Source organism: Arctopsyche grandis, chromosome 13 (genome assembly GCF_051622035.1).
Source record: "Arctopsyche grandis isolate Sample6627 chromosome 13, ASM5162203v2, whole genome shotgun sequence".
In the NCBI taxonomy this organism is placed as follows: domain Eukaryota; kingdom Metazoa; phylum Arthropoda; class Insecta; order Trichoptera; family Hydropsychidae; genus Arctopsyche; species Arctopsyche grandis.
In genome coordinates, this window is record NC_135367.1 from 14,435,998 (window position 1) to 14,461,103 (window position 25,106).

At 32.2% G+C, this 25,106-nt stretch overlaps 1 protein-coding gene and 1 long non-coding RNA gene across 4 annotated transcripts; one reads left to right on the forward strand and one right to left on the reverse strand.

The window, feature by feature from the left end:
• The first annotated feature begins 20,048 nt into the window (after window positions 1-20,048).
• On the forward strand, window positions 20,049-24,482 carry LOC143920901 (uncharacterized). 3 transcript variants are annotated; one of them, XM_077443919.1, is made up of 7 exons: window positions 20,049-20,304; window positions 20,393-20,530; window positions 20,610-20,753; window positions 20,834-21,054; window positions 21,360-22,809; window positions 22,890-23,089; window positions 24,237-24,482. In XM_077443919.1, the coding sequence occupies exons 2-6, from the start codon at window positions 20,404-20,406 to the stop codon at window positions 23,045-23,047; spliced, it is 2,100 nt and encodes a 699-aa protein (XP_077300045.1). In that variant the 5' UTR covers window positions 20,049-20,304; window positions 20,393-20,403; the 3' UTR covers window positions 23,048-23,089; window positions 24,237-24,482. The 3 variants fall into 3 exon arrangements, with proteins under 3 accessions (XP_077300045.1, XP_077300044.1, XP_077300046.1); XM_077443918.1 differs by lacking the exon at window positions 24,237-24,482 and having other exon boundaries at window positions 22,890-23,566; XM_077443920.1 differs by lacking the exon at window positions 24,237-24,482 and having other exon boundaries at window positions 20,205-20,308; window positions 22,890-23,566.
• Window positions 23,152-24,807, reverse strand: LOC143920902 (uncharacterized). The gene is made up of 3 exons (XR_013261377.1): window positions 24,227-24,807; window positions 23,896-24,158; window positions 23,152-23,805 (listed from the first exon to the last, which is right to left on the reverse strand). It is a non-coding gene; the product is annotated as an uncharacterized LOC143920902 (long non-coding RNA).
• Window positions 24,808-25,106: the final 299 nt, after the last annotated feature.

Consider the following 25,106-nt stretch of genomic DNA (forward strand, 5'->3'; position numbering starts at 1 on the left):
ATTCTACATAATTCTACTTATTCTACATATTTACATATTTCCGAAGCCTTACAATCGTTTTATAATAGTACTGACGCGGATATCAGTGGTCGCCAACGTCCGGATGCGGCTTAGAAGAGGAAGTATGTTGGTTGCTATTTTTTTTAAATAATTAAGTATGAAATAACAGGTACGATTTCCGACACGGGGCTATTCAAGTAGTCCGGGCCCTGAAACTTTAGTCTGGCTTCCCCCCCCCCCCTCTCGTCGGCCCTTTATATACACACAAAATGTTAGGGCCCCAAATCTTTTTATAAAAATTCGCCACAAAAAATAATGAAATATGCACATAAAACCAGATATGTAATAAGAATAGAGGGGCCCTTACGAATAAATAATTGTTGTCAATTTTACGCGGTGCGTCTCTATAAATACGCTACATCGCACGGAATACAATCGGATCAATTTACTTATAAAAATGTATCCAATGTTGTTTATTGTGTTTTTGAATGTATTGTGCAATTTTTACCGATGCTTACCCATCTTGCGAGTAATATAAACAAACAGAGATGTTTTTATCGGAAATACGTCGAGCACCAAGCGTCAGATACGACTGATGCTAAAATTATTAAGGTTTGTCTGTGGACAAAATGTCACTTGACAACAATATAACACCTAAAGCCACTTCTATTAATATTACATTTCTCTGCATAAAACACTTAAAAATTAACAATAATCGATATGGTCAAAAGTTATTAGTAGAGGTAGGACCGGAAGCGCGCCGTCTATTGTTCCATTATTGTAAATGCTTTGTAAAAAAGGTTCGGCAAACCTTTAACAATGCATTTACAACATGTGAACAATGAATAGCGCGCTCTGGGTCCGCTCTTTAGTTATTAGTAGAGGTAGGATAGCCAAGGGGCCGCTCATTGTTCCATTGTTGTAAATCCTTTGTAAAAAAGGTTCGGCAAACCTTTAACAATGCGTTTACAACATTTGAACAATACGCGGCACCTTCTGGGTCCGGGCTTTAGATCAGTGCTACTCAAACTATGGTACGCGGCCCAGTACTGGTCCGTGTACCGGCGGTAGCCGGTCCGTGCACAAAGTAAATAAAAAATTAAAACATGATCTTATGATAACGTTGCATCATTTCAAGACAAGCCCTACAAACTCGAGATTATTCGGGATACTATGCCAAGATATAGGCGCGGATTATAAACGACTACACTGTTTGACAAATGACTCTTGACATATTCTCTGAACCAAAATTTTTTTTTTGGTTCAGAGAATATGATATATGACTTTTATTATAGATCTATACCCAGTGAACACGAATCTGGTAATAAACAATGTTGATTGACTCGAGATATGTGGTTTTTAAATCGCGCGAATTTTCTATATCTTGGTGTTGTTCGGTCGATCTCTCAAAATCTGTTCAAAATGAATATTGGATTCTATAGTCGGATATTTTACCTTTTATTTGTAGTACTTTTCAGCTTTCAAATCTCTCTAAATAGTGTTCCAGTTGAAATCAAAAGTCAAAAGTACGTATTTTCACTTGGGATTTTTTACCACTGTTAATACTATTTTATATTGAATATTTTCTATTGAAACATGTTTATTGAGATATCGTTCTGGCCACAATATTTTTTGTTTTCGTTTAAAAGGGTTAATTGGAAGTGTGCTGAATTTTAAATCGGTAAAATTTCGAGCTAAAAGCTCGTACTAGTATGTACTCGTATTTACACTCGTTTTTATCTAATAACAAACAAGCTCATGTTTCATTAGTTTTTTTTTTTTTCATTTTCATTTTTCATCTTTGGTTTAGTGCATATATGATTTATAGATATTGTACTTCTTTGAATTCAATAAAATAAATTTTACTACTTATATTTAATATTATTTTGTTTTTCACTCATATTCATATATTTTTTTTTGTTTAAAAATATGTTGCTGGTCCGTGAGAATTACTGAAAAATATATGCTGGTCCGCCAACTGAAAAAGTTTGAGTAGCACTGCGTTAAATTGATGATAAACGTAAAATGTTGAATTTTTGAACAAAATAATTTAAAATAATTTTAATTAATTAATAAAATAATTCTAAAATTTTCTTAGCCGCTTAGCTGCCAAAGCGCCTTAAGGCGCAAACAGCCGTATCTATTTTACGTTCAGCGCGTCGGCTGGGCGTCTAAGCGGTTAATACCCATTTCGTTACTACTACCTATAATATTATTTATTACTAGGTTTTTATTGATAAATAATCTACATACCTACATATACATGTAGTTGCCGTTAATTGAAGACGCTCAAATATATACATACATATGTACAACCCTCATCGTCCACAAACAACCCAAATTCGACTAACTACCTTGTCGCATACGAGGCTAGACCAGATGTTTCCAAATCCGACGATCCCACCATCTCTCTCCTTCCCTAAAAATAATAATAATAGATCTAAGATAAGATAGGAATCACGGAAGGTACAAATATGCACGTGTATGCATACATATGTACATATACATATATGTTATATCATATGGCAGCGGTTTCCAAACTTTATTCTACTACGCCTCCCTAAAAAAAATTTTTTTTTCCGCGCCTCCCTTCATTTTATTTTTTAATAGATATAATAATATAGACACGTTTTAAATAATAAACTTTTATTTAAAAATAATGAACACTACAATAGACAGAATAATAAAAAGGTTTTGCTATAAAATAAATTTATACGAACACGTATATTTATTTTTATATTAAATTACTAATTAAACTACATCTAACACATCAAAATTTAATGCGAAGGATGTTTTTGTTTATTGGCACAAAGTTTATCAAATCTTGGGGGCAATATGGAGAATGCCACTCGTAATTCCTTTTCGACTATTAACCTGGCTCGATATTTGGTTTTCATTGCAGCTAGTGCCGAAAAGCCCGTTTCGCATAAATAAGACGTTCCAAACGGTAGAAGCATTTGCATTGCTTTGTAATACAAAGATTCATACTCTACACTAAGATTCATCCAAAATTTAATTATGGTTTAATTTTGAAACTTTCGTTTTAGTGAGCTATCGCTTTTTCTTTTTCGATGGTTGTCAGCTCGAATTCGTCTTCTTCATTGTAGATAGTTAAATGGAATGGAGGTCTTTGAAATAATTGGAACAATGCAGCACTAAACCATCTATGTGGTCAGTAAAAACATTTTTACTTGCTTCAATATTGGCTGTGGACCAGAAATCTTTGGAAAATGAAAACATATCCACTCATTCTTTTGTAAATTTGATTTCATAACTTCAACTTTTTAATGAAAGCTTTTACTTTGTCTTTTTGAAAAAGTGGATGTATTTGTGATCTATTTAAACCGCTCAATTTTCCAAAAATTTCAACTAAATAGGCAAGTTTAACAATAAAATATTTCGTTCGACCATAAATGTGCCTCTTCATGTTGGTTTTCTTCGAGTAAGGTTGCTAATTAAATATGTATATAAAAATGAAAGAAAAATAAACATTCATGCATTGAATTTTTACTGTTAAGCTACGATATGAAGTTTTATTTATTTGTAGATATTATGGTATGAAAATTATTTTTTTATTAAAAAGTTTTGGCGCCTCCCCTGGCAATAGTCCGCGCCTCCCCAGGGAGGCGCGCCTCCCAGTTTGGAAACCGCTGTCATATGGTCATGTGAAATCATCAAAATTGCATATAAACATGTACGTACATATTATGTCATAAATAATTTCCGATTATTATTACCACACTTCCGAATGTGAAATAAAATAAAAGAATGTCGCAAAAGTATTCTAGGCAAAATTTCTACATTTATTTATTATTCATGAATATTTTTACACACTATAAAAATTCACAAACTGTATACCTACATATGTATGTACATATATATGTACATACGTAATATAAAAATATATAATACTTCCATTTTCCACTTGTCACATTCAAATTTCTCCACACATGTTATTATGTTGTTAAGCTCGTGAAATTACACAAAGGAATAAATGATTGAATAGACATACCTATTTGAAGTGAGTGAAAGACATATTTAAAGTCTAAAAGTAGTATATGTATAGTAGTTCGAAAAGAAGAACTTCATGTTAATGCAACATTCGAAAATGGATCTCCCTTAGATCAGAGCAATGGCAGAAAGATAAGGGCATAAAAAGTGCTATTAAGTTAAAAAAATTCGGATGTGACCCACCGTGACTTTATCTATGTATTTGAGGAATATAAGAAGGTCACAAAACAAAATTCGATAATTAAACATACACGTTCTCACATACCGGTTATGAGAGCATTTTCGATACAAATTTAGGGCAAAAGGAAAAATTTCAGTCCAATTTGATTAGCCGTTTGGTAGATAATTGAATTCAAAAACTAAACAAAAGAGGACACCTACATATGTACAAGGGGAGGTACCATTTCCGATCAACTTAAAAATGCTTAAAAATGAAAATAATTTACGCTGTATCGATAAGAATTTCAGTAACCGATACTAAGTTTCAGTTCGATAGGACTAACGGTGTTCAAAAAATCCCCAAAATACACAGACACACACTCATTTTTTACATACCTCTTATACAGTTCACATGGTTTTCGTGTTATTCTAGATCATGAAAACGTGATCAGTGATCGATTCTGAGTTGGAATCAGTCAAAATCTCGAGTTTGAATTTTAGCATAATCACAATCCTTCATCTATTGTTACTACGTATGTAGATAAAGTAAAAATAGAGTTGAAATAAAATGATATAAGAATTTTATGAAAAATTATGTAATAATTTTATGAAAAATTCGTAATCAAGCTTTTTCTGTATAATTTAATTAGCACGAAATATGTACATATTTTAAAAACACGAAAAAATATTTCAGTTTCGCTTTACACTGTGCATGAAATTAAAATATCATCGGCTGCATCTGATATTTTTCCCCCACGGAGGATCTCGGTAGCGGAAAAACGATGATGATGTGCGGAAAACCTCAGTGCGATATTGCACGCAGCAACGTCACACAAACTTATTCGAATTTTTCAGCATATCTCCAAATTAATGCACGGATTGAAAACCGTCAATATAATTTTACGTACGAAAATTTAAATCGAAAGTCGAGAGCGATCTGCGCCACTTGACCGATTCAAGTAAGCAAGTGAGAAGTAAGCGCAATCAACGACAAAGTCATCATCGTTGACTTGTTGGCGTTTGAACAGCGCGGTTTAAAATGTCGTTAACTGTTTAAAAGACCGATCGCACCTTTCTAAAACGACTTTCTTTACGTCCTAACACACCGGTTCAAAGGTGAGCTATGAAGGCTCGTTCGAAAAACCTGATCGAAGAGTTGACTTGTGAACAATCGGCAATTATTCAATCTCATACCAGTTATTATATAATACGTGAGGATAAGATTTGCTATGATGACATTGAGCAATAAAAAAAAATCGGATGTGACCAACCCATGACTTTTTATTAATATGTATTTGAAGAATATCAAAATTCAAGGTCAAGATACAAAATTCGGTAATAAAACATACATACACGTTCACACATACCGGTTATAAGAGCTTTTTCGATACAAATTGAGCGCAAATGTAGGGAAACTTACACAAAAAAAAGTTCTTCTTCCGGTTGTCGGATTTTGTTCAAAATTTTTATATCACTATAATTCTTATTATGTATATAAATACGCTAATCTGTGTGTGTGTGTGTGTGTGTGTGTGTGTGTGTGTGCGCGCGTGTGTGTGTGTGTGTCCTAACGTTAGCCGAACATAATGAATCGATAAAAAGCCTAAACTTTGTATAAATTCATTTCGTCGTGACTTGCGGCTAATCCGGGTAGGTCTAAGCTGAGCTTAAGAGGGCTGTACACCCGAAACCTTAATTTTGTTGCCGTTCCTTTCTTCGATATATATGTATATTGAGTGAATGCGATAATATATATCAATATATATTGAGTGAATGCGACAGTTGCGCTTCGACCAGATCGAGGTTTCGTATTCTCCAATTTTCTCCTCCGAAACAGGACCAATTTAAAAAAAAAATTCATTATCGGTATGAGAAAGATATTTTCTACGCAAATGTGCGCGTATTTTTTTTAACCCTTTCGCGGGCGAATTATTTCTAGTTGATTTTTACAAATTTCATTTCGATAGTATTACTAAAAAATACATATTAAAGGCAAATATGGAAAAAAAATTAATAAATATGTTTTAAACATAGAAAAAAAAGTGGGAAGTATACTTCCCACGGATCTTTGGGTGGTGCAAAAATATAATTAAAAAAAAAATGCATTTTAAGATAAAATCATATATATTTAAAATTAAAAGAGTAAATAAACAAACAAAAGATGAAATTCAAAAAAAATAATAATAATATCCAAAAAAACATTATTTTGAAAAGTTCAAAAAAAATTTAAAAACAAAATGGTACATCGAACACCATTTCCTGTTCATATAAATAAACAAGCAAGAAAATAACAACAAAACAATTCTAATTATAAACATTATTTATTATGAAATAATTTAAAACACGGTGATATATGTACATAAAGGAACCCTTACAACCACTACAAATATATTTTGATCTTTTCTCTTTATTATAAAGATTACAATATCTACATATTCTATACTTCGAACCCTTTATTAGAAAGTGGTTTCCCACTCCCTCCACTTCTTCACTTAGATCCGTGGGAAGATGTATTCCCACCAACGAAAATCGTAAGAATATGGAACAATTCAATAATAATTTATAGTACATATAATAAAACAAAGTGCAAGGAACATAAATCGATCTTTAAAATTCTTATATAGTTAAAAAATAAGATTTTACGTTGAAAAAACTGGTATTTATTCAGCTGTCAAACCCTCGCGCGCGCCGCTTACCATAAACACGGACGAATTATGATTATGTTACAATCGATACAGAAGGAATCTATTGCATCGTGTTGGTGGGGATTTCCGCTAAATGTCATTGCTTTTAAAAATTCTCATATGAACACCCACCGGCTTTTTGAAGCAAATTAAGTCACTGGGAAACCGTATTCCCACGGCCCGCGAAAGGGTTAAATCGACCGTTAAATAAGCACGCTGGACTCTTTTCGTGGGTGTAAAAAAGAGGCGATTTTATAGATGTTTGGCGGCTCCTAGCTCCTATAAAAAATAACTAATCAAAAAAATAAAAGCACAGATGCATGCCAATGGTGGATATCCATAGCATATTAAAAAATAGTTTCTCTAGTGTCATAATTGAGGAAGGGAGAAGTGTAATACGTTTGTATGGACAAGGCGCTGGTGTCCAGCCCTCTTAACGGTCGCTAACACCACGCCAAACCCGATTCTTCAATTCGCCTTCTTTCTTTAAACATTAATTAAAATTTCGTTCCTGCCATATAAAAATACGTAATTATAATAATTTTATTTAGCGAGGTTTTGGACCATTTTTTTTTTGTTTTCATATTATACAATTAAATATATATTTTAGATTAAAATTAATCATATTTTAACGATATTCGAAAAATAAAATGAATTTCGAATGTCGTACCGAAGACCTCTCGGGTCTTGGTGCAAACGCTCTACCAGTGGACTACCGGCGCTCCTGGATTTAGTGTTCTGAATCAGTGCTTCCCAAATTGGGGGTCGCGACCCCCTTGGGGGCCGTAGGATTTCTTGGGGGGGGGCCGCGAAAATAATCAGTAGAAATTACAAATATTAATTTATGAATATTTTTCCACTTACATATTTAGGGAATGTATATATTTAAGAATGTTAAATAATAACACATAAGAAAACTTTCCAACAAAAGCTTTCTTTGTGATCAAACGATATTAGTCAAGGATGCACGGAGATGTTTTCGTGTTTGAAGGTTTTCGTTTTTTCGATGAAAGGAACAATTGGATAAGAACACCATTTGCCAAGTCTTTAAAATATGATCAGATCATTTGCTTGAAGTGGAATTTAATGAAAAAAGTTTTTCAGAATTTTGGTTAAGGTGACAGCAAGAGTATCCTGCTATTGGAAAAGAAGCTCTGGTAAGTCTTATTCCTTTCGCGACTACGTACCTATGCGAAACAGCATTTTCGTCATTACTTATTATATATTAAAAAATAGGCAAAGGTCATGCCTTTCCACGAAGACTGGAAGATGCTTTGCGAGTTATCATTTCTGACATTGAACCCGATATCGATTAGTTATGTAAAAACATGCGACCTCATTTATCGCATTAAATTGTTTCATGTGTGTATAGTTTTTATTAAAAAAAAATGTTTTTAAGCAAGTTCCTATAATTTAAGTTTTTGTTATATTAAATTATTTTAAATATAATTAATTTATTATTAATATAAAATTAATTATATTTTAACGATATTTGAAAAAAAAAAAGAGGATAGCGCATCGAACACAACCTGTTTCTTTATATTATATATACATACATATATAATTTATATACAACATAAAACTTTATTTTAATTCGTGAAACAAATCCTTTCCGAAACCACCCCTTGAAATCAACGGGCCCAAAACTAGTATCTCATAAAGCTACATATGTATATAACGACCGATTTGAGCGCTTTCTCTGAATTCACAACGTTATTAAACTGAAAATTATTTACGATATCATATGTTTATTTTATTTTATTTTACATGTAAGATTTCCAATATGATTATAGTATTAAAGAAATTGTCTACTGTGCGACCCTTAAAAAACTAAAATTATCCTCAATTTGAACTAACTTTGAGTTGAGTAAATGCATACTGACTATCATGTTTCTCACCCTATGCACATTTCGTTAAACTCTTCGAATATACATACACTACAGGAATTATAAGCGATTAAAAAATTAAAATCTCACAAAACGAGTGGGGTGCGGAAATCCAAACAAACAAACAAAGCCAAACAAAAGCCGCGAAATGTCATCAACTCCAAAATTTTTGCACTCTCAAACGTGTTTATTACGATTATTTTTCACCATAGTTATCAGAAGCGATTTAAATTTCTATCGGTGATCAAACCACGCAAAATGGCACAGTTTCAAACCTGTTGCCTGAAGGATTAGCGAAGTGAAACATAGCCTTGTAAAAAAACTACGCACGAGTCAAAAATTGCAAAAGAAATTCTCAACATTTTTGATAGAAATCTCTCTTTTGCGTCATGCAATGTATAAATTTGCCGAACCATCTCCAATATACGTACATACATAAACAGTTTCGTTAAGCGTTTGCTGAAAGAGCTTTTGTTAGTTTAATAGGGAACATACACGTGAAAGCTTTTACATACACATCGTGCAATTCTAATTATACATATCTTGCAGATACCGTTTTCATCAAGATATATTTATATTTCACGGAAAAATAATGGAATTAAATTTTGAACTTTAAACATGATACATAGAGACACATATTTTGGGCACTTTGCTATTAATGCTTAATTGATGCTAAAATTCGGAATAGATGCTAATAGATGCTAAATAAGTAAAATATGCGAATATGCGAATAATAAACAAAAGTGAAATTTGCATAAAATTTATAAAATGAATAGACAATTTAGAAGGGTCTTCCTATTCCTTTGCCCATTTATTATGTGAAGAAATTGAGGGGATAAAACAGAGCTTGCAGTTTACCATAGACGGTGTTTTTCCTGTCGAAACCAAGCAACTGCTTTTGTCTACTACTGTAAACAGTTGAAGCTGTGTATCCAACAGGCTGCTCAAAAAAGCGTCTTAAAACTAGACTCGCACTCAAGACTAAATGAGACAAATCTATTCCTCCGAGCATTGAGTAAATTATTCAATCCATCTGTGGCAGGTTCAAAATCTATTTTTTGTCTTTGTATTTTTATATTCTTGTTTTTTTCATGTACATGTATAAACACATAAAAACATCCTCAATCATATAAGCATGTGTACATCGCATGTGCATATGTACATGATTCATTTTTACCATCTGCTGAATATCTCGTTATTACTGAAAGACGTAAATTCTAAGACCAGAAGTGAAAATTGCAAATATATCCACATTTTTATTTCATTATTAATTTGTACGTGCACCCATATATGTATATACACGGAATATTCCCGATTATCTGGGTCAATTATGGGGAAAGGTGTTGAAGAACTAATAGTTTTTGTTTTGTTGTTAAATACGATTTATAATGCAATATTTTTTCTATAGTGATTTTCTCTACAATGAATGGCTTCTAAAACAAGAAATATTTGGATCAATTTGCAATTTCTTATTATAATATGAACCTTTCTATTTATATGAATAAAAATAATGTTCAAAGTCTAGCAAAAAGCATCGCAATGATTTTTCCAATGAATGTGGGAAGTACATATAACATATAGTTGATTGAATTGCAAAATTATGTTACGTTGACACAATTGAATTCTTCTTAGATATTGAATGTATTAAATCCAGAAAAATACTGATATTTAAAGGACGTTTATGACATATTTATAAAAAAAGTTACGTTAGTATATTTTATTTTTTTTTGTTTCTGCAATTACTCGACCATCTTTTGCCTTTTAAAATAAGTGTTTTCAACATTTAAGTATTAAAATAAACAGCAACAAAAAAGTCGATCGCCGTGAAATTTAGATGGAAAATAGTTCCCAACTTCTGGGTATCTTCGGTCTATTTTCATATATTTAACAACAAAATAAAAATCCTTTCTTTTAACAATCTTTCTGTCAGGCGACGACATACTGATGCTATATTCTTCTTTAAGCTCATAAATGGTTTCCTTGATTGTTCTGATTTATTGAATAAGGTTAATTTCAGAATCCCAGTTCGGTAATCTAGACGCGTTGCACTCTTTTCACTTGATCCTTTCAATACTAATTCCCAAAAATCTGCAGCGCGTTTATCGTATGTTTAACGGAGAGCTGAATGAGGTTGATCTATTTGGTATTTCCCTACATCAATTCAGGTCTAACATCAAGAGAATCTTGACCGATTGATTCATTTCTTCTCCTATTCTATTTTATAACCTTTTTCCAATATTTCCAATATTTTTATACTTTAGTTTAGTTATGTAATGTGCTATTTAATCATATTATAGCTTTCATTCTTTTCCTTTTCATTTGTTTATTTTGTATTTACCTTTTTCATTTGTTTTATATTTGTAAATTTCAATTTCTTCTTATATTCTATTTTATAAACTTTTTCCAATATTTTAATACTATAGTTTAATTATGCAATGTTCTACATATTTTGTCATGTTATAGCCTTTATTCTTTTCTTTTTCATTTGTTTTCCTTATATTTATCTTTTTCATTTTTTTTTATAATTTTTGTAAAAATCTGTAATTGGACTCGGATGTTACATATATTATATACTAGCTGTATTACCCGGCTTCGCTCAGTGTTTATAATATAAACCGCTTAAACATGACTAAGCTAATAGTAAACATTTAATTAAAAAAAATTTAAAAAATTTAAAAAAAAAATAAAAAAAAAAAAATTTTTAAAAAATCAAAAAAAAAAATTTTTTTGCCTTCTAGGGCTTCGCCCTCGGCGCCCCCCTGAGCCTTTGCCTTCTAGGGCTTCGCCCCTCCACGCCCCCATGAGCAATTGCCGTTTAGGGCTTCGCCCCCATGATCAGTTGCCTTTTAGGGCTTTGCCCCTCCGCGCCCCCATGATTAAATGCCGTCTAGGGCTTCGCCCCCCTTAGTTAATGCCTTTTAGGGCTTCGCCCCCCGCGCCCCCAAGATTAATTGCCGTTTAGGGCTTCGCCCCCCTTAGTTAATGCCTTTTAGGGCTTCGCCCCTCCGCGCCCCTATGATTAATTGCCGTTTAGGGCTTCGCCCCCCTTAGTTAATGCCTTTTAGGGCTTCGCCCCCCTTAGTTAATGCCTTTTAGGGCTTCGCCCCTCCGCGCCCCCATGATTAAATGCCGTTTAGGGCTTCGCCCCCCTTAGCTAATGCCTTTTGGGGCTTCGCCCCTCCGCGCCCCCATGATTAAATGCCATCTAGGGCTTCGCCCCCATGATCAGTTGCCTTTTAGGGCTTCGCCCCTCTGCGCCCCCATGATTAATTGCCGTCTAGGGCTTCGCCCCCCTTAGTTTATGCCTATAAGGGCTTCGCCCCTCCACGTCCCCATGATTAATTGCCATCTAGGGCTTCGCCCCCATTATCAGTTGCCTTTTAGGGCTTCGCCCCTCCACGTCCCCATGATTAAATGCCGTCTAGGGCTTCGCCCCCATGATCAGTTGCCGTTTAGGGCTTCGCCTCATAAGGCTGCGCCCCCTTTGGGGCCCAATGAGGCTGCGCCCCCCTGCGACCCCTTCGGGGCCCCATGGGGCTACGCCCCCCTGCGCCCCCTTTGGGGCCCCATGGGGCTACGCCCCATGAGATTGCGCCCCACGAGGCTGCGCCCCCTTGCGCCCCCTTCGGGGCCCCATACAGCTAAGCTCCATAAGGCTGCGGCCCTAAGGCTGCGCCCCATAAGACAGCGCCCCATAAGGCTTCGCCCCATAAGGCAGCGCCCCATAAGGTGGCGCCCCATAAGACAGCGCCCCATAAGGCTACGCCCCCCTGCGCCCCCTTCGGGGCCCCATGAGGCTGCGCCCCCTTTGGGGCCCCATGGGGCTGCGCCCCCTTCGGGGCCCCATGCGGCTAGGCTCCATAAGGCAGCGCCCCATAAGGCGGCGCCCCATAAGGCGGCGCCCCATAAGGCGGCGCCCCATAAGGCGGCGCCCCATAAGGCTGCGCCCCATAAGGCTGCACCCCTAAGGCTGCGCCCCATAAGACAGCGCCCCATAAGACAGCGCCCCATAAGACAGCGCCCCATAACACTGCGCCCCATAAGGTTGCGCCCCATAAGGCTGCGGCCGATAAGGCTGTGCCCCATAAAGCTGTGCCCCCTTTTGGGCACTGACACACAATAAACATACAGACACTCACACAAACAAACACATTTTTTCTAGATCACGAAAACGTGATTAGTGTTCGATTCTGAGTTCGAATCAGTAAAAATAGGCTTCAAATATTATTGCGGTTGAGCACAATATCTGCGACACAATACAGGCCGTTCATACCATTTCGTGGAAACGGCAGGCCGCCGTCGAAATGGGTGGCAAACAAATGGACTATGACTGTCATTGTTCATTATATAATGTTGTTTTATGTTTTTTTCCATATTATTTTTGTAAAAATAATATTTTTAAATAAATTTCTGCCAGCACCGTAATCCCGGTATTCTGACTAGTTTCAGCACCGAGATTCGCGGTACCAGAAAACACCGGGATCCCGGGATTGAAAGCCTTAAGAGGGCTGTACACCCGAAACCTTAATTTTGTTACCGTTCCTTTCTTCGATATATATATTGAGTGTATGTATATATTGAGTGAATGCGACAATATATATATCAATATATATATATATTGAGTGAATGCGACAATATATATCAATATATATATTGAGTGAATGCGTCAGTTGCGCTTCGACCAGATAAAACGTATTTTAAATTGACAAAATCGAGGTTTCGTATTATCCTATTTTCTCCTCCAAAACTGGACCAATTTTTAAAAAAAATTCATCATCGGTATGAGAAAAATACTTTCTGTGCATCTATTGGCGTATTTTTTTTTAAATCGAATGTTAAATAAGCACACTGGACTCGTTTCGTGGATGTAAAAAAGAGGCGATTTTATAGATGTTTGGCGACTCCTAGCTCCTATAAAAAATAATTAATCAAAAAAAATAAAACGATAGATGCACCCCAATGGTGGATATACATAGCATATTAAAAAATAATTTCTCTAGTGCCATACTTGAGGAAAGGAGAAGTATAGTACGTTTGTATGGACAAGGCGCTGCTGTCCAGCCCTCTTAATGCCAAGCCAGTAACATGCCAGGACACTTGAAAACCGTTTACATATTTATTTAATCAAAGTAAGCTTTTATTTATTAATCCAAACATATGAATCTTAAATCAAAAGTGCAGTAGTGCATCGTAAACGGTGAGATGTTATTTTAAAATACATACACAATTTTTTCCTTAATTTTTGACACTAGTGAACTCCCTCACCAGTAATTTCCCTTTGCCCACAAAAAATATATGTATGTATGTTTCCTTTACCCACATATAAATATGACAATAGCTAACCATTTTTTGTGGTCAAAGGAAACTTGTCCGCCAGTCTCTGTTGCTCACCAGTCGTCACTGATAAGATGTTTTAATGAATTTTAAATTGAGACATGAGAAACACATGTTTTGATCGTGAACAAATCTTCTATAGAGCCGCACTAACAAACAAATACCAAAATATATACGACATGCGATTGTACAATTTAAAAATTAGACCCACAAAATAGGTTTACAAAAAAACTTTAGCTCGGACCCCATACAAAATTTTCTGAAAATAATTTCGTTTTTTACTTTTTTCCCAAAGTTCACTCGTCCAAGCCAAAAAATAAAATTTCAAAACAACTCACATTCTTAAACAAAAATAAAACTAAATTTCATTTGTTTATTTATTATTTTAAAAGAACTCACATGCTTTAACAAAAATAAGACTAAATTTCATTTGTTTATTTTTTTTTTCATTTTAATCCAACATCGAAGTTATTATTATATAAAAAAAGTTTGAATGTACACAAAATCGTACATTCAAACAAAATCGTTCGACCTTTCGCCTTGTAAATTATCATATAAAAACGCATCAAATTAAGGCGCAAATACTATGTCATATGAACACTTCACTTTTTATATTCATCAATTTCTTTTTCATAATCAAACAACAAGCAGAACATAAACCAAAATAAATACATGTTTATTTTACAGACCTGTCAATTTCAAAAAAAAAAAAAATTAAGAAATTCAGTCACATATGTATATCCACTGAATTTCAGCCAACGTGAATATATCGTCACACATGTTTAGACAACACGAAAATAAACAATACATAACCAAAACATAAAAATTCGAAGGTCGCAATCTTGCTTACGCTTTCATACAAATATAGATTATATATACTAAAACTAATGCTTTACATGAAAAGGAACTCACCTCGACTGTATAAACAGTGAAGTTTAAGGTTAGATTTGGACTATCGTCCCACCCGGGCGACGAATAGTGGAGAACTGATGATGTTCACAGATCAGGCCATTAGTATGACGCTCCCGGAACGCGATCTTCGCTGTAGTTCAGACCGCTGGCGAAAATATCAGCTCGCCAACATGTCCATCAGCTCGTATTGTTAGCGGCGTCTAGCGAGGGATGATCGAGTGGCCACTTTTCCCGCGCATGCGCGTAAAAGTATTTGGCCGGGGATAAATTTTAGCCCCCCTCCATCCCCATCCATTCAATATTTCCCCTAGATGTATTCAAATGTTCATCGATGGAATTACTACCAACTGTAAATGCTCGTATTATAATCATCGTAGTAACGGTTTTTCCGTGCATGATAAAATTATAATTATTCACTTCCGTTCTGCCAATGTTTGATTTTATCAGTGACTAGTACTTTGCCCGTTGACATTATACGGGTGATTATAGATAAATAGGTGATTTGAAATCAAAATTTATACTATTGATAAATTCAAATTTTAATACTGTGGCACCCACTCATCCCGCTGTGCTTTCATTGTGTAGCGAAGCACGTGTCTGTGTGCTTGAAACTTAAATCATATACATTTATTGTACATACATGCATTCATATGTACTACATACTTATACTGAATTTAGAGTTTCCAGTACTCGATATTCTGATATAGTCGGCCTTTTTAGGCTACTCGATAACTGGATATTTCAGCCAAATACTCGGATAATACGCAGTAATCGATTTTGCACAAAAATCATAGAAAAAATGCGTCCAAATTTTTCTCGGATGATTCTAATTCTTCTGAAGAATCACTAATTATAATTGTAGAAGAAGTATGTCGACGACAAGGACGTCAATTTCAAGACGAAATGCAAGTTAGAATATCATCTATTGAGACGTGCGAATAAAACAAATGATACTAAAAAAAATCAATAAAGATTTTAAGAATTTGGAATGTTTTAAAATTAGAACTAAAGTATTTGATATTCTATTTAAAAAAAATTATAAAACTATAAATACGACGTCAACAGACATGGAAAGAGTTTTTTTCTATAGCGAGAAACATCAAAACTAAATTACGAACAAAATTTAGTTTTGAAACATTCAATGCATTATTATTTTTAATTTAAATTGAAATAAATTTAATTAGATTACGTCTTTATTATATTTTTGTTACATATTTTTTATTAAAATAAATTTAATTATATAGCCGTTTTATCCTTTTTTGTATATATATATTTTTTTAATTGAAATAAATTTAATTGTACGTGGATTTTATTTTTTGTATATTTGTAATGTTCTGAAATATAAATAAATTTGATTTTACGATTATTTTATTCTTTTTTTTAATACTTATAATTCTACTCATTTCAGTTGCAAAAAAAAAAATTAAAAATTAACTTAAGTCGAATATAATCGGATACTTGTTTATTCAAAATGCCACGTCTCCACGAATCCAACTCCACAGACCTTGAAAAATATCAAAGATTTTCAGTAAAAACCAAAGCCAGCTAACCAAATGAAATCATATTTTTTCAACTCGGTGTTGGTATGAGAATTATAATTTGATTTCATTTAAACAATCCAAAAAAGCTGTATAAAAAAATGATATTAACAATTAACTACCATTTCCAGTATCACACCAAATTTTGTATTGTTTAGAATATAAACAATAAAATTTGGTCAAGTTGTGATCTCAAAATATGATCTCATTTTGGTCAACCAGGCTTAGAACATTATTTTTATTGAAAATCTTTGAGATTTTTTTCTGGGCTGTGGAGTTGAAGTCGTGGATTCGTGGTATTTTGGTTGGAGTAGAGACGTTAATAGTTCGAGTGACTCCGACTCCAATTTCGCATTTACATCACTTCGAAATTGCGGCTACCACTTCGCCCCCAGTCTTAAAAAAAATATTTAAATAAAATAAGCATTATGTAAAAAAAAATATTATTTGTTATATGGGCCGTTATATTTGAAAGTGGCAAAAGTCCACTTTTCTTCATTTCGAGAACTACATATTTCGCAAAACATTAAAAAATATATTTTCCGTTTAAACACTAATTTCTATAAATTTCTAAAGATTTAGGGACAACTAATTATATAAAGTAATTTAATGCCGTCACGCGTAATTGGGTGCCGATACGCGTAACAGTGCCGCCACATGGGCAAATGTATGAAATCATGCGCCGGGCTGAATGTGTTAACATTACATATTTAAAAATACTGGTGGCATGTAATACGATTATTCTGCTTTACCGAGATTCTGGATATATCGAATTAAAATAAGTGACAGCAATATGTGAATTAAGTCAAACAGAAACAGTATTTTTGGAACTGAAAATTGGACTTCCGCCACTTTCAAATACATATAATACCTCGTATGCAGAATCATATGTAATGAATTCTAATGAATATAATTTATTTGATTTTAAATCCATCATATTCTACCTATGTATGTACTATTCCTAATCTTTAGGCGTCATCAGCTATGTCACATACGCAGATACATATGTATGTATGTACACACATACATATAATAATATACATATATTGTACATATGCACACATTATTGATAAGTTGAGTATATTTTATAAATAAACTTCCATTTCCAATCAGCAAATATTCACAAGAATTATTCTGTTTCTAAGAGCTTGCACACCAGATTATACATATAAATAGAAGTTTTCAGCATAAAGCAATTGATAGATATTGATTAAATTTATACGTACTATAAATATGAAGTGTGAAGTTATATACATATGTATGCATGTATATATATATATATATATATATATATATATATATATATATATATATATATATATATATATATATATATCACACCTAATCTAAAAGTCGATTTACAGTACATAATAATTTTAAATATATGAAATATGCATGATATTATATATGAACTCATAACACAAAATTGTTTCATTTACATCTGAAATGGTAACACCAAAGGATAATATTATACAAATGCAGTGCTATTTTCAGATTCTGCGCCGAAGCATTCATAAACTTTGCAGTTTATTTACATCATACAAGAGTCAATTCATAGAACAGCATTCATATTGGGTCAATATCTGATTTTGCAGTCACGCTCTCATTCTTGTACAGATTGATCTCAATTTAAAATATTGTAACCGCATATGTATATGTACATAGTTCAGCTAAATCGTTTATAATTGTTCAGTCGAGATATTTTCATTTGGTTATGATTAGAAAATAAAAAATTACATATATTTAATTTCACTACTACATGATGTACATATATTTCATATATCATCTAATATGAATAATAAATAATTTCGAAATTAGAGATAATGTCTAAAAACAAAGGTTTAACTGATTTTGCAATTCCAATTACAGTATGACTATGGTTTTTTTGCTAATAGAATATCGAATAACTGCTTCAAAACTGCCTAAAACGTTATACAAGTAGAAAAATAAACAAATATAGTTGTCTACCACTTCAGTAATTAGCAATTGTCATATTTTTTAAATAGTTTAATCTTTAATTTATTTAACAATTTAATATAACTAAATTTCTATAAAATATAAAAAATCTAGATATTCCAGATATTCAAAAGCTAATATTCTTATTAAAATATAAGTTAATTTTTAACTAGTAATATAATAGTTACTAGTAATAAAAAAATATAATTAATTTTAATTTAATTGGGGTGATTGAAAAAACAATAGAACTTTTTAGTTGTACATATATTTATTGTACATACGTATGTATATGTGTGGTTTTCACATAGGAAGCACTATAAAAAATATGTATTGATAAATATAATCCATTCAAGAATCCAATATCAAAACGTATTAATATATTTTTATATTATAATTTAAATATAATATGAAAAAATATTTATAAACTTACGAAATAAAACAATTCCGAAAACAGAACCAACACTTAAAATTAATGAAGAATAAAAAGCGAATTAAAAAAGTATTAAAAAAGTATTAAAAAAGTATTAAAAAATCTAGATCATAAATTAAGCCATCCATTGAATGATCATAGTTATTACAAATTTTATGAAAACTGCAGTAATATAGAGAATTAAAAATATATTATTCTTATTGATACATATACACATTCAATACGCATATTCATATGTATGTATGTATGTAATTTAATAGATTCAATTAACTATACTTAATATATAAAATTGCATGAAAACATATGATTTTAGACACCCGTAAATGTTCAAATAAAATTTAATGTCTCAAATATAAATACACACTTTACAATCAACCAAAAGTGTTTAATCAGTCAGAATATGAATTTTACGACTCAGTACAGCCAACGATCAATGGGTCGGTCTTCGTGCATTTTTGTAATAGTTTTTTTTTTGGTTGATGAAAGGTTTGTTAACTAAATTTTATATCCCATTATCTGTCAATAATTTATAATGTGTAATTTCAATTTACAAACAAAGATTATCCAGATTACAAATGCTGCATATAAAATATATTTATTCCCATTTTTTTCCCATTGCTGCATATGAAATATATTTATCAAGATTACGCTTGAATAAATTATATGAAATATTATAATTTTTTAATAATCAGTTTTTACTCATAATGAAATTTTTAAATTATGACTCTTCTGTCCATACATTTATAACTCATGCTATGGTGTAGGAATGCTCATTAGGTCATGGGAAATTCCAGATTAGATTAATATACATATGTATATTGCATACATATGCACGTGCATATGTACATACATACATACATAGGTTCAAACGTTCAGAAGTCACAAATCATATTGTCTTTATAAAGCTTCAACATTTGATATCGATTCACATTAAACATTTTTTAATATTTACATATGCATGTGTACTAAATTCATACATTAACAGTACATAAATTCAAAAAACGTAAAGGAGGTATGTAAAAATTAACAAATTTCATTTTTAAAACAGTATTTAATATAATAAATTGGTATTTAATATGTAAATTATGTACGTATGTATTTGCGAAATGGCAACCCTGTCAATTATGTGATAATACACATAACAGAAAAAAATTTCAAGCGAAAAACAACGTTTCAAATAAATTAGATAATAATAACACATATTGTACATATATCTGAATGCAAAGTAGCATTGTTGCATCTTTCTGGAAGATGTATCATAGTATAATATCGATAGATAACGATATTCAACCTATGAACTTGTATTCACTTTTCGAGTTGATAACGAAAATGTTTATTTATTTGATCACTTCAACAATTGTTACCATTCCACCAAAGTGTTTATATCGAAATCGGTAAGTCATTAATTCAATTTGTGTAAATTTATTATATAAAATATTATAGAGCGAACATTTAAACATGCAATTATTATATTTTATATAGTATAGACCGTCATGCATACTAATTTTGTATTTGAAGAGCCAAATGATCCAAAACCGTCAATAAAACATCATTTTACCACATTCATCACGTTCATCGTCACATTATTTGCATTGCCGATTTTCGCCTTTTGCTATTTTGGTGAGTTTTTTTCATTCACATATATACGAGTACAATCACAGTGTAGAAAACCATAAATATAATAAAAAACCATGTGTAGGTGCTCGAGTATCAAAAAAAATATGGATGCAAGTATTGTCGAATCGATTCCCACATTTGGAATTTGTAGAAAAAACTACAATAAAAACATTATTGGACAGTCAAAAGAATCAAGGTGTTTTGAATGTTTTAATGTCTATTAAAGGTATATCAAATTCCTTTTTTTATTATGAAATTACATAAGTAAATCTGGAAATTTACATTATTATTATTTTAATAAATTAGGTTCATGTCAACCTCTACAAGTTCGCCAAGCACTTGTGGAGACTATCATAGAGAAAAAAGATAGGATTGGTAGATACAAATATCCAAAATTGAGAGCCGGACTCGTTTCCTGTTGGGGATGCTACGCATGGAAAACACCATTTCCTTTCAATATTGAAAACCATTTAATTCTAGGAAATTCTACCTTCAGAGGACGTCTTATTTCTGATCAAAACATTCAGGTATTTTTATGCACGGATCACAATAATAATAGTAATAAATGTAGTTACATAAATACATGTAGTATATCATCACTGTACAGGCCAATTTCCGTAACCCTCACTATTCACTAAAATGACAATAGTTTCGAAGCCATTTGTAACTTGATACAAATGCCTATTTTTTTCACTTCCTGAACAATTTGATATTTGAGGGTTACAGCAATTGACATTTCCAGTGACGAAATATATAAGTTGTCTAATTTACCATAGTTCAGTGATCATCATAGGTACCCTAAGCTTTGAATAACTTTCAATTCAATTTTTAGGATTATGTCAGCGACATTGTATCGAAACATCTTCCAGGTCATATTCCTCCATGGCAAGTAATCATAATACCTAATGTAGCATCGACACAAGAAAAATACTTCATACTGATACGAGTGCATCACTTATTAGTTGCTGATGATGAACCGTTGAACATAGGAGACTTTTTCCTTTTGAAGAACGAAGAACACGATTCATATTCTGAGTGTGCATCACCGTACAGCGTAAAAACTCAAACAAGCGCTAATACGATAAAAAGTCCCCTCACAGATATTATTACACTACCTGAAGCTCTTCCGAAACTTTTTAACCTTCTGAGTGATACTTTGTCTAACAAATGGAATGAGTTCATTTCCAAATATGATCCGATAGAATCTCCAAAGACCGTACAATCGGGACTAGGAATATTCCACTGCTTAGCAATATTGTTAATCGTGTTTGTGAAAACAGTGAAAGATCTTGACAAAATCACAACAACGAATAAAAATGAGGATATCAGTAATGTTAGGTTATTTTTATTAGTATTTCAAAGTGAAATTATGAGACGAGATATCACTACCACTATGTTATTAAAATCTATTTTGATAACATTCAGCTTTAAAAATTGTATCCTTAGTTTTTTTAGAATGTCTAGTTCACTAACTTGTTTGTTTTGGATCAAGTTTCCAAAAATTTTTTACTATGAATTCCTAGCGCTATTGACATTAAAAAAAAACTCATCGTACCCAAATACAACCGTTGCCTACTTGTATAATTATATGCCACTTTTATATACCGCTGGAAAGGAGTTGATATACTTAAGTAAAGTTATTTATACAGCTCCAATATCTGTACTGAACGAAATTGTCTTTTGTAAAGACAATTCTGAACCCCATCAACTTCAAACTGAATCTTTATGTGGTAGAAAGGTCATTGCTTGGTCCAAGCCCGTCTCTAGAAAGATTATAGGACACATTGCAGCAACTGCCGGTGTTACTGAAACTGAAATACTTTTAGTTATGACAAAAAATTGCATTAAAAACTATTTCCAAGAGTCTGGATTGAAAGTACCCAAAACAGTATTGCTGACAGCGAGATCAGTTATGTGCGATATATATTTGACGTCGATAAAAAAACAGCATAAAGAGAGTGACGATGGCCTCGTATGTATAACACTGCCTATTGACGACATGGATGAAAATAATCCAATGGATGAGGTACGTTCAATCCATAAAGAAATTAAGCGCGTGAGAAAGAATCAGGGTGCAGTCTTTACAATTGGTAAAAATCAAACATTCATAGTAGAGACGTTGCCTAATGTTGTTGCTAGAATCATTTTGAACTTTTGGACCAGGAAGTTTTCTATTCTGTTGACAGAAATTGTAGATAATAGTGATGGTGCTCTCCGTGAAACACGGTGGGGACACACGGTTCTATCTTTCCTTTGTTGGAAGCCACCACAAGCAAACATTTGTAAGTAAAATTTTACACATACGCATTGTGATGATTTTTTTTTAAATCTAATACTGAAAATAAAACTATTTTTTTATCAGGTATGTCGCTTACTCTACAAAGGTATGCAGACACTGTCAGAATTGGTGTGATGACCGATTCTCGCATATATCCACAACATGTAAATGCGACACACGGATGGAAAGAAACAGCACAAGAATTGAATAATTATTTGGAATCTTCACGTCAAAAAAATTAACTATGTTTATAAAAAATAAGTTATTACTGATAATTTGAGAATGTAAGATTTCCAAACTTAAACATTTTACACAATAATATTTATCTAGTTTAAGAATATCTTTAATGCTGATTGCGATCAACAATGAAGTTGATACTTGAGCTTTCTCATTGAGTATTTAGTGTTCAAATAATTTCCCTATCAGTTCAACTTTTCATTGTTCGATCTAAAATTAATTAAAATAATTTCAAACGCAAACCTCTTATTGTAAAATTATAATGTGAAATAAGATTATTTAATATGTGAGATATTTTACATATGTATAAATGTTGAAACGGATGACGATTATTTAAACTGTAAATAAATTTTGATTACTTGGGTAATATTATATTTTTTTTTTTTTTATCTTTATTTGCATATAAATCATTTTTTTCTTCGAAAATCATACATTTTTATCTTCAAGACTTTAAAGATGACTACTATCATTTATTTTCAACCTTTTATATTATTGCTGGAATATAGTATCTACTTCCTATTATTAAATAAATAAAAAATCATAATGATGTTTTATAATTACCATTATATATGATATTAAGTGTTCAAAAATGAACTTTTATGATTACAAAATGTGTTAAACACATTTTAAATTTGACGTTGAGTATTTTTGCACAGAGAACATATTCAAATTTTGAATTATTTGAATGACACTCATTTGAAAATGTACGATTATTTTTCACTAATTTTCCAGCACAGTGATTTGAAGCCGTTTGTCCATCCATCTGTAAAATAAAACAGCAACTACAAATCCACATACTATAACATTTTATATCATAGATTACAAAGATTTATAAAATGACATAGGTATTTACATGTATTTCATTTGAATCGCTTTTATCTTCACTGACTTTCATTATCCTCGTTAATATTGAATTTGCATTGATATATTATTTTTTTACATTTCTGTAAATCGGTATCCTTCCAACTAAATCGTCCACTACAACTTCTGATTTAATGTCAAAGCTCTTGATTAATTTCGTTCTAACCATTAAATCGTTTTTAATAGAGATAGCACTGTTAAGTTAGACTCATATGACTGTCATGTTATATCTGACAGTTCATGGTGATTTTTTATCTGCAAATTAACTATATTATTTTATCAAATTCAAAATTTTAAAAATATGTATATATGTATAAACTTACTTGTCTACAGGTACTGCAAATACATTCAGCTTGAAAATCTAATATTTCAAATATAGAGATTGAAAACTCAACTGGTACGGAAATCAAACAAAGCCGGCACCCCATCGTTTCAATATCAGTCATCCTTTTAAATGTCACTTTGACAGTTGACACACTGATACCAACATTAGAATTACTTTCACACAACATTGTCCAATATACAAAACTGGCGTCCTGAATTGTAAAGTTATAAAATAAAAATCATATGAGGATATTGAAAATATTTCATTCCTTTATCAATACTTGAGCTGATCACTATTATTTGATTGCAAATAATATTTAACACATGCTAAAATATTATTTGTGGTCAATTAGTGTATTGTTTTAATTCAAATGACGAACAATTCAATATAAAATAATAAGCACGTGAATGGAGGGTAATTGCATTATAAGTCACATTGCGGTGGTCACAAAGACAATTTTTGCCATTAAAATCGTGAATACGCAATATTTGGCACTCATGTTCTCGTTAGTATGATGGACTTTTCGGCTGTCAGATTTTAGTGACTTTGTGACCAGTAATCACCGAACGGAATGGAGTTTATTTAATATATTTTTAGAAATTACGCACGCTGACTTACAAATATGATGCAAACATTTTTAAACGTAATATTTTATTATATATTATCAAAGAGAGTAGAAGGTAGGTTCCCAAAAAACTTTTTTTATAGGTGGCTACCGCAGAAATAAATAATGACTTTGTTGTAATACGCTATATCTTTTCAAACTGGATTTTTAATTTTTCTTTCCGCGTACGTTCTGTATCCGTAAACCCTTGGATAAGTGTGCGTTAATACATTTCCATCAATTAATAGTAAACAACAGCACCTCTAAATGTACA